This window comes from Symphodus melops (assembly GCF_947650265.1).
Source record: "Symphodus melops genome assembly, chromosome: 2".
Classification (NCBI taxonomy): Eukaryota; Metazoa; Chordata; class Actinopteri; order Labriformes; family Labridae; genus Symphodus; species Symphodus melops.
This window is the reverse complement of record NC_136692.1, coordinates 1,702,330-1,715,875: the sequence shown is the minus strand read 5'-3', so window position 1 is coordinate 1,715,875 and position 13,546 is coordinate 1,702,330. Positions and strand designations below refer to the sequence as shown.

Here is a 13,546-nt window from a genome sequence, read left to right as displayed (position 1 = left end):
CCACAAGCTCAGTGATCTCTTTGAATCTTTAAAGGCTGAAAGGATGAAAGAGATGTCGGGATGTCACAGATCCTAAATATCCATCCACAGATTCACTTGTGCTGCATTTTGTAGTCCGAGTAGTTTTGACCAATCACATGTCAGCAAAGTTTGACATGAGGTCAGAAATGGAGCAGCCAATGTTCGTCCAATAAATGTTTATAACAATGGATTTCCTCTCTCCTTCTAAAGACAGATCTGCATCGTGATGACATCAAGTGTTCACGACGCAGCGAGCAGGAAAGGAAGTCGTGGTCAGGATTCGTTTGGCGCTTTGACCTTTAAATCACCTTGAAGTTGGCCGTCGTTCCCCGAGGTTTAAAAATCGTCATCAAAATCGGTTCTGAGTTTCGAGCAGATCCATAAAAAGTTTCCTGTTTCCTCTGCGGTGCCTTGTTGCACGTTCTGTTAGTGAAACCACGACTCGACTTAAGAGGATTAAAAGTTCATCAATCCGGGAACAAAAAAAGAGAAACCGCTTTGTGTTTTTTTTTTCTTTTTTTTTCCAAAGGCGCCATCCCAACAGCGCTCTGCGTTCTTTAAACTCTGCAGTTAAGTTTCATGTTTGTCTTAGCAGAACAAGAGCGAGGACGTGTGTGTGTGTGTGTGTGTGTGTGTGTGACAGCTGGTTACTAGGACAAGCTCGGAGTGCTGCAGGCGAGCCGAGGCCTAGCATGACACAGGATCTCGGGGATACGGTTTTGGCTGCCGAGGGCCGAACTCACACTGAGAGATAACTGTACCGCAATTATAGTCAGCTGGAGCGCTGACAAGGAGGAAAGTGGGTCAGGAAGGACGTGTGTGTGTGTGTGTGTGTGTGTGTGTGTGTGTGTGTGTGTGTGGATAAAATCCCATCTGTTTTTTTTGGTCAGCGACACTAAATCTTTAAAGCTTTGTGTTAACAGTACTACTCTGCATAAATCTGTCACACTCTCACAAACCTCTTCAGCTAATCTTGTGGAAACGTTGTTGTTGCTTTGACGGGCCGCTCACTCCTCTCTCTCTCTCTCTCTCTCTCTCTCTCTCTCTCGCTCTCTCTGAGCTCACAGTCGGCCGTGATTAAAACCGTCATACCCCTGAGTCAAAACAAATCTCCCTAACTACAACCCAGCGAGATGATTTACATTATCTTTGTTTATCTCTCTCCTCCCACGGCGTCCAAGGCGGTTCAACGATTTTCTACGTCTGCAGCTTAAAACAACTTTTTGTTCACGCGGCACGAAGGAGCTGCCGTGTTTCTACACACAACAAGTCGAATACGTTTTGCAGAGCTTGCAGAAGAAGTTGAAGATGGGGATTGTGAGGTGAAGTCAGAACAGGCTTTGGACATGTGGGGCGTTTACACACATGTTCTGGTTGTGTCAATCATCTGTCAGACGCTTCGTCGGTATTCAGATCGATTAAAACACAAAACAAAATTCAGACACTGCTCGCTCACTTTCTGGACGAGTTGGGGTATGATCATGCTCATGCAGAATTTGCACACCGTTACAGAATGAATTCACTTGATAGTGCACAGCTGCTTTCGAACCCGCCAGCTATCTTCTCAGAACAGGCTGTTTCTGTGTCTGTCGCTTTAAATATGTAAATGAGCTGTGTCTGACCACGCCCCCTCTCTGGAAGGGCTCAGGTGTACTCGCTGCTTTCTGGCTCCATGTCCTATTGTTTACGGTGAGAAGGCAGACTCAGAGGGCAGAACAAACACCTAGCTGTGGGAGTGTCACCCACCTGGGGGGAGGGGCTACTGCCCTTTGTGATGTCATGAAGGGAACATCTCCAAACGGCCTGTTTGAGGACACATTTACTGAAAAGTGGAGCAGGCAGAAGACGGAGAGGATGGACTTTTCTCATCATTGGGGGGTTTGGAGACAGACATGTTAGAGGAACGTGGTGAAGAATTTCCCTCGGGATCAATAAAGTATCTATCTATCTATCTATCTATCTATCTGAAGAGGATTTCACATCATACGTGACCTTTAATGCCTTTGTGAGACGACTGAAGCGGTAAAACACACCATGACTCAGTTCGATGATTTCACGCAGGAAGGCAGAACATTCATCTCAAGTCACAGTGTTTAAGTATTCATGAGCAGAAACCTCTCGGAATGAGAAATAAATGTGAAGCCTTTAGACGTGATTAATACCGTCGCCTTCAGGAAGTGTCTTTCAGGTTGATGCGCTCTCAGAGAAACAGAAGCAGACACGCCGCTCTTCGGCACACCTGCAGCCAATTACAGCCAAAGCATCTGATCGCTCTTGACTCTCGGGGTCTAATCAGCGCTGCAGCTCTGTGAAGGATTCTGTGAGGCACGTCCTGTCACCCGTCGCTGCAGAGTGTCTGACTGTAAGCGTGAAGCAGGAAACTAATAAGATTTGAATTCATGCCATCTTTGCGTTTAGACGATTTAGATTTGTTTCTTTTTACATTCGAGCTGTGACGGGGTTGACTCCGCCCCCCCCCCCCCCGTCCCTCCACTCTTACTTTTGAAACACGAGTCCTCAGAGGCTTTGTTCAGTTGTTGGGATGCATGCTCGCCGTTGCATAATCACAGCTATAATATAGAGCACAGAATGAGTGGGGGCCGTCACATGAGGGCCACCTTAGGGGGGGTTTCTGTCATTGCAGACTTTGCACATTTTGAGCCACTGGGACCCCGAGCAGTTGCCTTCCTTCCCTGACGACAAAACAGCGCCCCTGATTGGCTCGTGTTCCTTTTGCACGCCACTCTGTGAAGCGTTCTGGATCGTGTCTGGCGTCACACGTTTATTAAAAACGTCTTCAAATTCTGATTCTGAGTGAGCGAGTCAATCCTGATGAAATCCTCTGACATCACAGCGTCTTCGTCCACTTCTACAATGAAGTGGACTAAGAATATGTTACTGTCACCTGCAAGTTTCCGAGTCCATGAATCCATGACAGACGGCGGGGAGAGCGGGGGAAACTCTTTAAAAACAAGGTTTAACGCGGTCTTTTGATTGACAGTTACACAAGCGTGTGATGATTTGCGTGCAGGCAGCGATGATTAATGAGCCCCAAAATCAAAACAAGGCAAATCATGTCCTCAGCGTTCCTCTTTCTGCCGTCACTCTGTTGGTGCTTGAAGACGACACGAGCTCACAATTGTCGACTCATTGCAGTTTGTAAACACAACATACAAACATGGCCGCTCCTCCTCGTGTGTGTGTTTACTGCTTGTAGCTACACTGCAAGCTAACACAAGCTAACCACCAGTGTTTGTTGCCTTCCTGTCAAACAGGAAGTAGATAAACTCCACGTCCACGGGTAGAAGACAGCACAACCCGTCTTGGTGTTTTCGCCGCACTCTGGTTATATTTTCTCTTCTTTATGCCTTCGGTCACGCTGGTCTCATTTGCCAGTTTGAATCCCTGAATTGTATCCGCTCCTTTACTCACCTCGTGTCAAAGCCAGGAACCACAGGGACTCAAAAATGCAGACTCAAAACGACAGTTTCCAAAAAAGGGTAGTTTTAATACGGTCCAGGTCGGTACACAGAAACAAATCCAAAAAAGGGGCAGGCAGAGAATCAAACGAGAGGCAGGCGGAGGGTCAAAAATACCAGAGAATCTAACAGGGAAAATAATTGCTGGAGCTAGGGTCACGAGAACACACAACGAACTGGCAACATGAGGAATGAAACACAGGGATATATGGACAGACAATCAGGGGATGACGAGACACAGGTGCGGGTAATTAGGGCGGAGTTGACAGGAACATGAGGAGCAGGATCTGGAAGACAGAGACAAGAGTAAGTACAAAATAAAACAGGAGCAGGCAAAGAATGAAAATAGAAAATAAACAAACATAACTTAAGTGACTAAACGGATGTGTCACCTCGGCTGGAGGAAACACACCAGCTCCCCGCTTTAAAAACGTCAACCAAAACATGACAAACAAATAAAGAAAAAAATAATAATTCTAATCGATATTTCTTTTCATGTCGTTTGAAGGTTCTTCGTCAACTTCCCGTCGGCCAAACAGTACTTCAGCCAGTTCCAGGACATGGAGGATCCCGAGGAGATGGAGCGAAGCAGCCAACTTCGGCACCATGCCCGCAGGGTGATGAACGCCATCAATACCGTGGTGGAGAACCTCCATGACCCTGAGAAAGTGTCCTCAGTACTGGCCCTGGTTGGGAAGGCCCATGCGATCAAACACAAGGTGGAGCCGATGTACTTCAAGGTAACGTTCAGGAAGAATCCACTCTCGTGCTTTCTAAATCTAAATCTGTGTCACAGTCATCAGAAATCACCTGGCGATGATTCTGCTTCACGATGTCGTTGCACTTCTCAGAATCACCTTCAAGGTTTCATGTAGACCGGCTCTGTGTTTAGGGGCGTGGCCTCGTCATTGGGTGTTTTGTCACCTTCTACTTCGGGGGGGGAAAGTGAAGAGCGTATCATTCCTGCTGAAAGGATCCCACTCAGACGAATCATGTTTGCGTTTGTCTGAAATATTTATTGCAGCAGAAGATTAAAGTTTGTGTTTGGCATCCAGGCTCCGACCTCATCTCTCCTCGCTGTTTTATTTATTAGCGTGCAGCCATTTTAGGAGCGATGGGATTACATCGTCCACCCCTCCCTGTCGGAGCCTACAGGTGGACTGTGGACTGAGCATGGACTCGATCGTGCTGGTTTGGTTCTAAGGAGCCTGTCCTCCAACCTCCACGACTCCACTGGTCGTTTGTGCAAGCGTCAAATTACGACCTATATTTACGTTTTAGAGTCAAGCGACCTCTAGCGGACGTATAAATAACCTTGATGCTGTGAATGTGTGTTGGTCATAGAATGACCTTTGACCCCTAACCCTAACCCAAGTCCAAGCTAGCTAACTTTTTTCCCAAAAGAATAGTTAATTACCACTTACCTTGGTAAGCGCATCAAGCAGTGTGACGATTTACCGGGATTTCTCCGTTTGCCGGTAATTTAGGAAACGCTCCTACGGGTCGTATTACGTGACAGACGACCTCTACGGTTGTATATGACCTCTACGGAGGACTATAGGTTCCAAGTCCTTGCCCCAAGTGAACGCACCCTAAGTTTCTTGAGGTCTTGTTCACGAGTGAGGGTAAGACTGGCCGTGAGCTTGGCAGACAGATTGGGTCAGCGCCGGCAAAAATGCAGATGCTGTGTTTGACCATTGTGCTAAAGAGGGAGCCGAGCATGAAACCAAAGCCCTCCATTAACCAGTTGGTCTTCATCCCAACCCGCGCTTAAGGTCAAGGTGACCAAAGAAGAAGATCGAGCAGCCGAAATCCTCTAGTGAGTGTCTGGGCTGAGTATTGAAGCTCGGACATTCAGGGGAAGCTCGGAGTAGAGCCGCTCCCTCTTCGCATGAAAGGAGCCAGTTAAGATGGTTTTGGGCATCCGATTAGGACGCCTCCCTTCTGGAGGTTTTCCAGGAATGCTGAACTGGGAGGAGACCCTGCGGTAGACCCAGAGTTCACCTGTCGGGATCATACATCCCGTCTGAATCCCCCCCAGGAGGAGCTGGAGAACGTTGTTGAGGAGAGGGAGGTCTGGGTTGACTTAGTGCAGCAGCTGCAACCCAACCTCGGATATGTGGAAGAAAACGGATGGATGTATTGATGGACATGTTTCTTTGCTGTGGAAGATGTTAAAACAAGATCTGCAGCATGCTCGGGGTCGTCACGTCCATCGCGTACCTATTCTAGCATAAAAACTCAAAAATGCTGATTTCCCCTTCCGATATTTCAGCTTCTCCTTGGAAACATTTCTCCTTCTATCTGTTGTCCTCACAGCACCTTTCCAATTCCACTCCCTGCATGTCACCTGTCCGCCCACTGCTCTTATCATTTTCAATTCTCACCTGCCTCGCCGGCTCTTCTCTACCGCTGGATTGGACTCCCTTTCTTCCACCTCTCTGCACTTCCCCTCTGAGTTTTCATCATCTGCAGTATTCTCTTTTTCCTTCCAGCTACTGTTAAACATGATCGCCGGCATACTTTAATCTTTTTTTTTTTTTTTTCTTCACCCCGTGTGAAACTAATTTTCTCTCACGTACTCCTTCCCCGTAGATCCTGAGCGGCGTGTTGCTGGAGGTGTTCTCTGAAGATTTCCCCGAGTACTTCTCGGCGGAGGTGCAGATGGTGTGGAGCAAGCTGATGGGAGCGGTGTACTGGCACGTGACGGGGGCCTACACGGACGTGGGCTGGCTTCAGGTCTCCAGCTCTGCAGTGTGAACAGTGGGGGCTTAAGAAGTCTCAGATACAGGAGCTTGGTTTCACAGACATGGATGAGATGATCGTGGTAATCCGTGAGACGCTGTACTTTGTTTTTTGGGGTTTTTACTTTTAGGTGCTAAGCCGTCATTGTTGTGTTTTTCCATCTCACTTCCAAAACGATGTAGCTGAACAACATTTGATTTTTCTTATAGCGAGTTTTAGCCGATGTAAGCGGTGGAATGCTAAGCATCCACTTCTGCTGTTGTTTATTTCAGAGAGCTGCAAAAACGGGTGAATCAGAAAGCTTTAAATGACTAGAGGATTTTATTTTTCTGTTCATCAAACGTCAAACTTCACAATCTTATATGAAGGTATCATAATGATGATGTATAATCATAAGGTATGTACGATCCTTAGTGACTGAAACGATAAAGTGACTTTACTATATGATCAAACTTTAAGGAAACATGCTATGTTGAAGCCTAAATGGCCGTTTTGGACGCCCCTGGGTTTGCCAGATATGAGAGCAGTTATCAGGTGAACAGGTGTTGCAGCGATGGAAGCGGGCAGTGGAACTGCTTCAGATAGAAGTGATTGTACCCGAGCTAAAAAGCCTATATTTCTATAATATATAGGCGCTGGTGGAGTAGTGGTTAAGACCCTAGAGCAAAAAATCTGACAAACAACTTTAAAGGAGCAGTCTGTCACTCTGCCCCCTAGTGTTTAAAACATGTACTGCAGTCTAAACTCTAATCATCACAGAGAGCTGTCCCCCCCCTCCTCTAACACAGCTCTGCATGTGGAGGACACTGTAGCTTCAGTGTTTAGCCAGCTCTGCATGTGGTGGGACACTGCAGCTTCAGTGTTTAGCCAGCTCTGCATGTGGTGGACACTGTAGCTTCAGTGTTTAGCCAGCTCTGCATGTGGTGGGACACTGTAGCTTCAGTGTTTAGCCAGCTCTGCATGTGGTGGACACTGTAGCTTCAGTGTTTAGCCAGCTCTGCATGTGGTGGACACTGTAGCTTCAGTGTTTAGCCAGCTCTGCATGTGGTGGGACACTGTAGCTTCAGTGTTTAGCCAGCTCTGCATGTGGTGGACACTGTAGCTTCAGTGTTTAGCCAGCTCTGCATGGGTCTGTAAAGCTTTCTGCGTTCTAACCTCTCTCCATGTTTCATCTCCAACATTGATCCTAGTTTGAGCAGCTTTCTGCTGCTGGAGCTTATTAGAAACATGCAGAGGCTTTTTAGCTCGGGTACAATCACTTCTATCTGAAGCAGTTCCACTGCCCGCTTCCATCGCTGCAACACCTGTTCACCTGATAACTGCTCTCATATCTGGCAAACCCAGGGGCGTCCAAAACGGCCTTCAAAGCCCCGCCTACCTTCTCTGGTCCAATCAGATCCAGAGCATTCAGGAGCAGAATCTAAAGTTAGAAGGAGGACATACTGGCTGCTGCATGTTTCCTCCATGATCACAGAGAAGGAGAGCGTCATCATTTCAGTCAGTACAGATATTAATGATTGTTCCCGTAAGGTGTCGTCAGACACTCGCCGCCCTGACAGATGTTTAGCGAAGGGTATGAAACGCTGTACAGAAACCGTTGCGGATCATTACCTCACAGAGTTCATTTCTGGGGAAACCTTCAGTGAGAGAAGCTTCTTCTGGCCGAGCCGCACACATCGATACACCTCATGATGTTATGAAGGAATGAGACTGGATATATTTAGATAAGAAATGAATTATTAGCTCTGAGAAGGCGGGGCTATGGGACCATGGAGCTGCTGACTGTTAATAGATCCTCTTTGTGTTCTACTTCTGTATATCCTATTGATGCATCGTGTGCTCTTAATGTTTAACTTTACTGAGGTGTTGTTTGTATAAGTGTGTATACTCTCTGCCTTTTTTATGTTTACAACTCACTGAGTGTGATTACGAGGACTGGAGTATCCCGGTTTTGAGCCTTACCCTGGTTTTGATCATGTTCAGGATGCGGTGTTTACATGCACACATGTGATTGCTGCGTTGGCGAGGTGGAGGTTCAGAGCAAGCCGTGCATGAATGAGGACGCCGGTGGTTGTGTTTACGACACAGTCCGATGGTGGTGGCTGCAGGCGTCAGGGACGTCGGGCGGTTGTAGTGTCAGATTGTCTTGCTGAAGGTCGGGGGATCGGTGTCTCCAGCTGGGACATGGCCTCCTGGGAGGTCTATAGCAGCAGGCCGTCCCCGCCAACACCAATGTCATGTCCTCACCTCTGACCTCAGCCTGTCACTGCCACAGCTTCAAAAAAGGAAGTAACGGATGAAGATACGCAGTCATGATTGGTAGGACGGGGTCGTGTTGTACTTTCCAACGTGACCTGATTTGCTCCACTGTAGCGTCCTGTAGCCTGTTCCCCCCAGACTTGGATAGGTCGCACATTTCTATCATCTAAACTTCCTATTATGATTTTATATTTTTATCCAGAAGTAAGACACTCTCTGCGCTCGGCTCTGGTCGCGCTGATGCTGTGAGAAACTGAGGCGTATACATGCCTAGGTATTCCTTTTACCGGGTAGCAAATCAGGTTTCTCAAGACTCGGATTTCAGGATTCATCCTGGTTTCTGGAATCGTAGTTTGATGTTTACATAGATGCACAAACGCAAAAAAACGGTGTACTTAATAAACCAGATAAAAACCGGGATACTCGAGTCCATGTTAGCACACTCAGTGACACTGATCTGTGGATGTGTTGAAGACGGCTGTTTTTTGGGGGGATTGATATCTAAAGTTTATAATTTGCCGAAAAACTTCCATCACACCAACGATCGTGAAAGTGAGCCGCTGTTCTGCCACAGCGCTAAAACGATCGCACTCCATGTGCATCGTCAGAGTCTGGGGAGCAAGTTCTGGGACTCCGCTGTTTAAACGATTGAGGGGGAAGCGTGTCTCGAGTTCTGCACAGAGCTTGCGTGGTGCCGCGTCTGGACGGGCAGCAGCACTTTTCACGAGCACACTGGAGAACAGCAGCAGGTGGACACAATCAGCGGCCGCACATGCACACACTTACAACACAGGCATGCCAGAAGAAGACCTCCCCGATGCTAATATTTACAGGACTGTCAGTTAGTTTACCCCATCAGAGAGACGTGCTGCAGCGCAGGCTCCATTAAGAGCTTTAGAGAAGCCGCTCCGTCGGCCTCGGAAAAACATGTCAGCTCAAGAAGAAGTGCCATTAGACGTGTGCTTTAGATCTCTCCTCTCTCTCATGCTGCCTGCTTCCAAACATACCTTCTTCTTTACCTCACCTGACCTTCCATGAACTGCCGACTGCGAGAGCCTCTCTCTCTCTGTTCAATTCCCAAGCACGCACGGCAAATCCGTTTAGGATGGACATTTGATCCAATCTGCAGTTTGCATCTGCCTCGCTGACGTCCTGTATCTCCTGTGACCCTCTTTGGCTTCTGCGTCTGGCTTTAATGAGGAAGTAATGAGTCTCCTCTCCTCCTCATTGGTCATTCATCGGCTGCATCTTCCCTTTCGCTCTGTCAGTGCCTCGTCACCGTGACCCGACAGCGTGCATACCCACGACACAATGTCAGCTTTTTTCAACAAGGCTTCAGAAATGTGGATTTAACCTGAAGGATAAATAGTTCAGCACAGGTACATTCAGAAAAACTGAAGAAAAGAACATTTGCATGTTAAAAAGCAAACACACACACTCGGTCCTGCAGGCAGGTGACGAACACCGGCTGTTAGCTTGTGCTAGCGTACGTTAGCTTGCAGTGTGGGCACAGGCAGTAAACGTAAACACAGTACGTTGTGCAGTGAGTGTGAGCTTCTGTTCAAAACCTTTAATTGCAGTTTGAAACATTTTGTGACGTTCACGCTACTTAAAATGCAGAAAAACTTCGACCAATGTCTGCCATGAGGTACCAGTCTGATGAACCAATCACACGCCTCCCTGTGTCCCTGCTCGGTCTCTACCTCTTACCTGAAGAGATGAGCTGAGGTCCGCTTCTGGAGCGGTGTTCATGCATGTAAGTGAGGGGGCGTGGCTTTAGAGGGAGCACAGAGAGAAGGGGCGTGGCTTTAGAGGGAGCACAGAGGGGGGGGGGGGCGTGGCTTTAGAGGGGTCACAGAGAGGAGGGGGCGTGACTTTAGAGGGAGCACAAAGGGGGGAGGGGGCGTGACTTTAGAGGGGGAGTGACTCTAGAGGGAGCATAGAAGGGGAGGGGCGTGGCTTTAGAGGGGGGGTGACTTTAGAGGGAGCAACGAGGGGGCGTGGCTTTAGGGGGAGTACAGACAGGAAGGGGTGTGGCTTTATAGGGGTCACAGAGAGGAGGGGGAGTACAGAGAGGAAGGGGTGTGGCTTTAGAGGGGTCACAGAGAGGAGGGGGAGTACAGAGAGGAAGGGGTGTGGCTTTAGAGGGGTCACAGAGAGGAGGGGGAGTGGCTTTAGGGGGAGTACAGGGAGGAAGGGGCGTGGCTTTAGAGGGAGCACAGAGGGGGAGGGGTCAGGTGCAGAAGGAGCACTGAGGGAATGCAGCTTTTAGAATCACGCAAGCTGAAAAATGACCAACTCCGCCTTTAAGTCTTGAGCCTTTCGTCAAACAGGAACTAGCCAAACTCGGGGGATGTTAAACACACGATGGTCACACAAACCTCATGCTGAACTGCTTCCTCATTGGCTCAGATATCTGAGGACGCTGTCAAATGAATAATTTATTTCAAAATAAACAACTGAACCTATTTTCTGTCCACAGACAAACGTCAGAGTCTTGTTGAGGTCTCAAGGTTCATGGGTATTTTTATTAGACCGAGTCCCCCTGACTCCATGTTTACACACACACACACACACACACACACACACACACACACACACACACAAACAAACATGGCCTTGCATGAAACCGCCGGCCGGGTCGGGCATGTCTTCGCATGCCAAGTGTAGCGCGGCACCACCGAATCCATCCTGTGTGTTTTCAGTCATCACACGCTGCTCGCTGTTTACCGCCTGTCGCTCGCTCATTCTCTCTCTCTCCAGCTTTAAAGGGCCTCACAGCAAACGTGGATCTCTGTGTCGTCGTGGTGAAATGTTTCTGTCCATCCGTTGAAAAGTTAGGACTTTATATTTTTCTATATATATAAATATATATCTATGAGAAGGAGTGTCTGTATATAAATGTGTGTATTCTGCGGTGTTTGGTGGGAGAGAGTGCGGTGGCTTTGTCGTGTTTAAAGCATGTTTGCACCGTCTACCACGGACTTGTACCTTCGCAGACCTGCCGAACATGAATCATAAACATCAATAAAATATCCATGTGACGTTGTGTCTGTTTCGTTTTTTTTCAAGGTTCATTTTATTTTGAAAGATTTGATGCATCGTGTTGTCATTTTTATTTGTCACGTGCTCATACAGATGTGCAGTGAAATGTAAGGACTGTTCTGCAGGCCGTGCAACAACAACAATAACAATAAACACTCAGTTTGCAGAGAATAGAATATAAACTAAATTTGAAAATTATTAAAAAAAAAAAAATTAAGAATATCATAATCCAGATGTGATCTCTGAGGTGCTGCTTGGGGTCCAAAGCGACACCTCAAAATGTGCAAATTTCACAATGACAGTAGAAGACCCCCCTAAAGGGGCCCCACTTGACATCATTCGATTTGTGCAGTTGAAAGCTGATGGTTGGGCCCCCAAATCAAATTTTGCCCCCTGGCATCAACAGACTAATCCATTTGTGACAACAACCAACCAAGAGCCCCAATAGTCCGATTCGCCATGGCAACAGGTGACCAAGAGACGTCCTTTAACCCTCTCGTAGGAGAAACACTCGTGGACATTCAGCCAGTATGAACAGCCATCAATTATTTACACCGAGACGAGACGCTGGGTTCATTCTGGACACGGAGCTGACGTGGACGTGTGGGGAGAGAAAACCAGACACACTCACACCTACGGACGATTTAGAGTCAGCAGGTCACGTGACCAGCGTGTGTGTGTGTGTGTGGACCCAACGCATGCACGGGGAGAACAATGACTTCAGCTGTGTCTGAGACGGGACCTCTGGTGGAACAGTCCAATCACAGAACAGGAGGGTATGTAAGGGGGGGAGGGGGGGGGGGGTCTTTCAACAAAGACAAAACAATAACAATTAAAACAATAACTAAAACACGAAGGCTGGCGAGGAATCATGGGCGTGTTTCCCGCTCAGACTCTGAGTCGATTCAAAGGGAGAAAAGACGTCTTTACTTTCTGATTATTTCCATTTTTCAGTCCACTTTCTTTTTTCATTTTCAGCCAAAGTTGAACTTGACCCAGAAAAAACCCAACGCAGCTCACGTCTCTCCCGCCTGCAGGTTCCCTCCGCTTGGCGGTCCCAAGGTTTCAGGAGCGAGCGCTAATTAAAAAGTGAATGAGATGTAAATGTTCCCGATCAATGATTAATGGTTGCCTGTTCGCCGCGTGACGCTCCAGGCGAGACTCCATCTGAAGCCTCAGTGGGAGGTTCACGCAGGGAGGAAAGACGCTCGTTTGGAAAAAGAGAAGAAAAATCAATACGGGGATTTTTATGCACGCCGTTTCATGTGGTCATCACGGGAGACTTGATCTGCTCTCTGAGCGTGTTGAGAAGAGTTTAATATTCATGTCTCGCCGTGTCAGCTGATTATAAACGACCTCGTGATACTCCTCCGTTTCTAACGCTCAGAGCAATACTCAGTGTCATACCTTCGAGCTGCACGCCAGAACGCCAGGTAAACAACATTATGAGACTCGGAGAATGTTCCAGCAGCTTGACAGGACACTGACTCGTCACCATGGCGACGCGATCCCCCCCCCCCCCCCCCCCCACACACACCGCCATATTTTATTCATTTCTGGAGAGCGGCGGCGACAATGATGGCTGATCACGTCTCACAGGACCCGAGGGACACAAACACACCTGGACTCTGTGGGAACACACACACACACACACACACACACACACACACACACACACACACAGGCTAATGACAGATTAACCGGCGCCAGAACTCTGAGGCTGAAAATAATCAGAGACATCAGGACACACGACCCAACTTCTGCTACTTAGGATTTAATGCTCGTAATGATCCTTTAATCAGAAGCACCTGTGCAGACACATTTTCCCCCCAAAGCTTTTTTATTCACATAATTCCACACAAGCCAACACGATCGCTCGACTCTCGAGGCAGTTTGTCAAACTCCTCGACGGTGAATTCACTTTGCTCAGTCGACCTTCACCTTGAGGGAAGTGTTGTTAAAGGATTTAGAAGAGTCAGGAGAGGGACCTTCAGAAG

General features: G+C 47.8%; 1 protein-coding gene and 1 long non-coding RNA gene across 2 annotated transcripts in view; one reads left to right on the top strand and one right to left on the bottom strand.

The window, feature by feature from the left end:
- Positions 1-7,018, top strand: part of cygb2 (cytoglobin 2) — a 12,305-nt gene extending 5,287 nt beyond the window's left edge. The window contains exons 2-3 of the mRNA XM_079338118.1: positions 4,009-4,240; positions 6,096-7,018. Coding sequence (XP_079194244.1) covers positions 4,009-4,240; positions 6,096-6,260 — 397 coding nt within the window. The 3' untranslated portion in view covers positions 6,261-7,018. The remainder of the gene's footprint in view (positions 1-4,008; positions 4,241-6,095) is intronic.
- A 276-nt stretch (positions 7,019-7,294) lies between these two features.
- On the bottom strand, positions 7,295-10,313 carry LOC306820299. The gene is made up of 3 exons (XR_013778658.1): positions 9,236-10,313; positions 8,476-9,204; positions 7,295-8,422 (listed from the first exon to the last, which is right to left on the bottom strand). It is a non-coding gene; the product is annotated as an uncharacterized lncRNA (long non-coding RNA).
- Between the last annotated feature and the right edge of the window lie 3,233 nt (positions 10,314-13,546).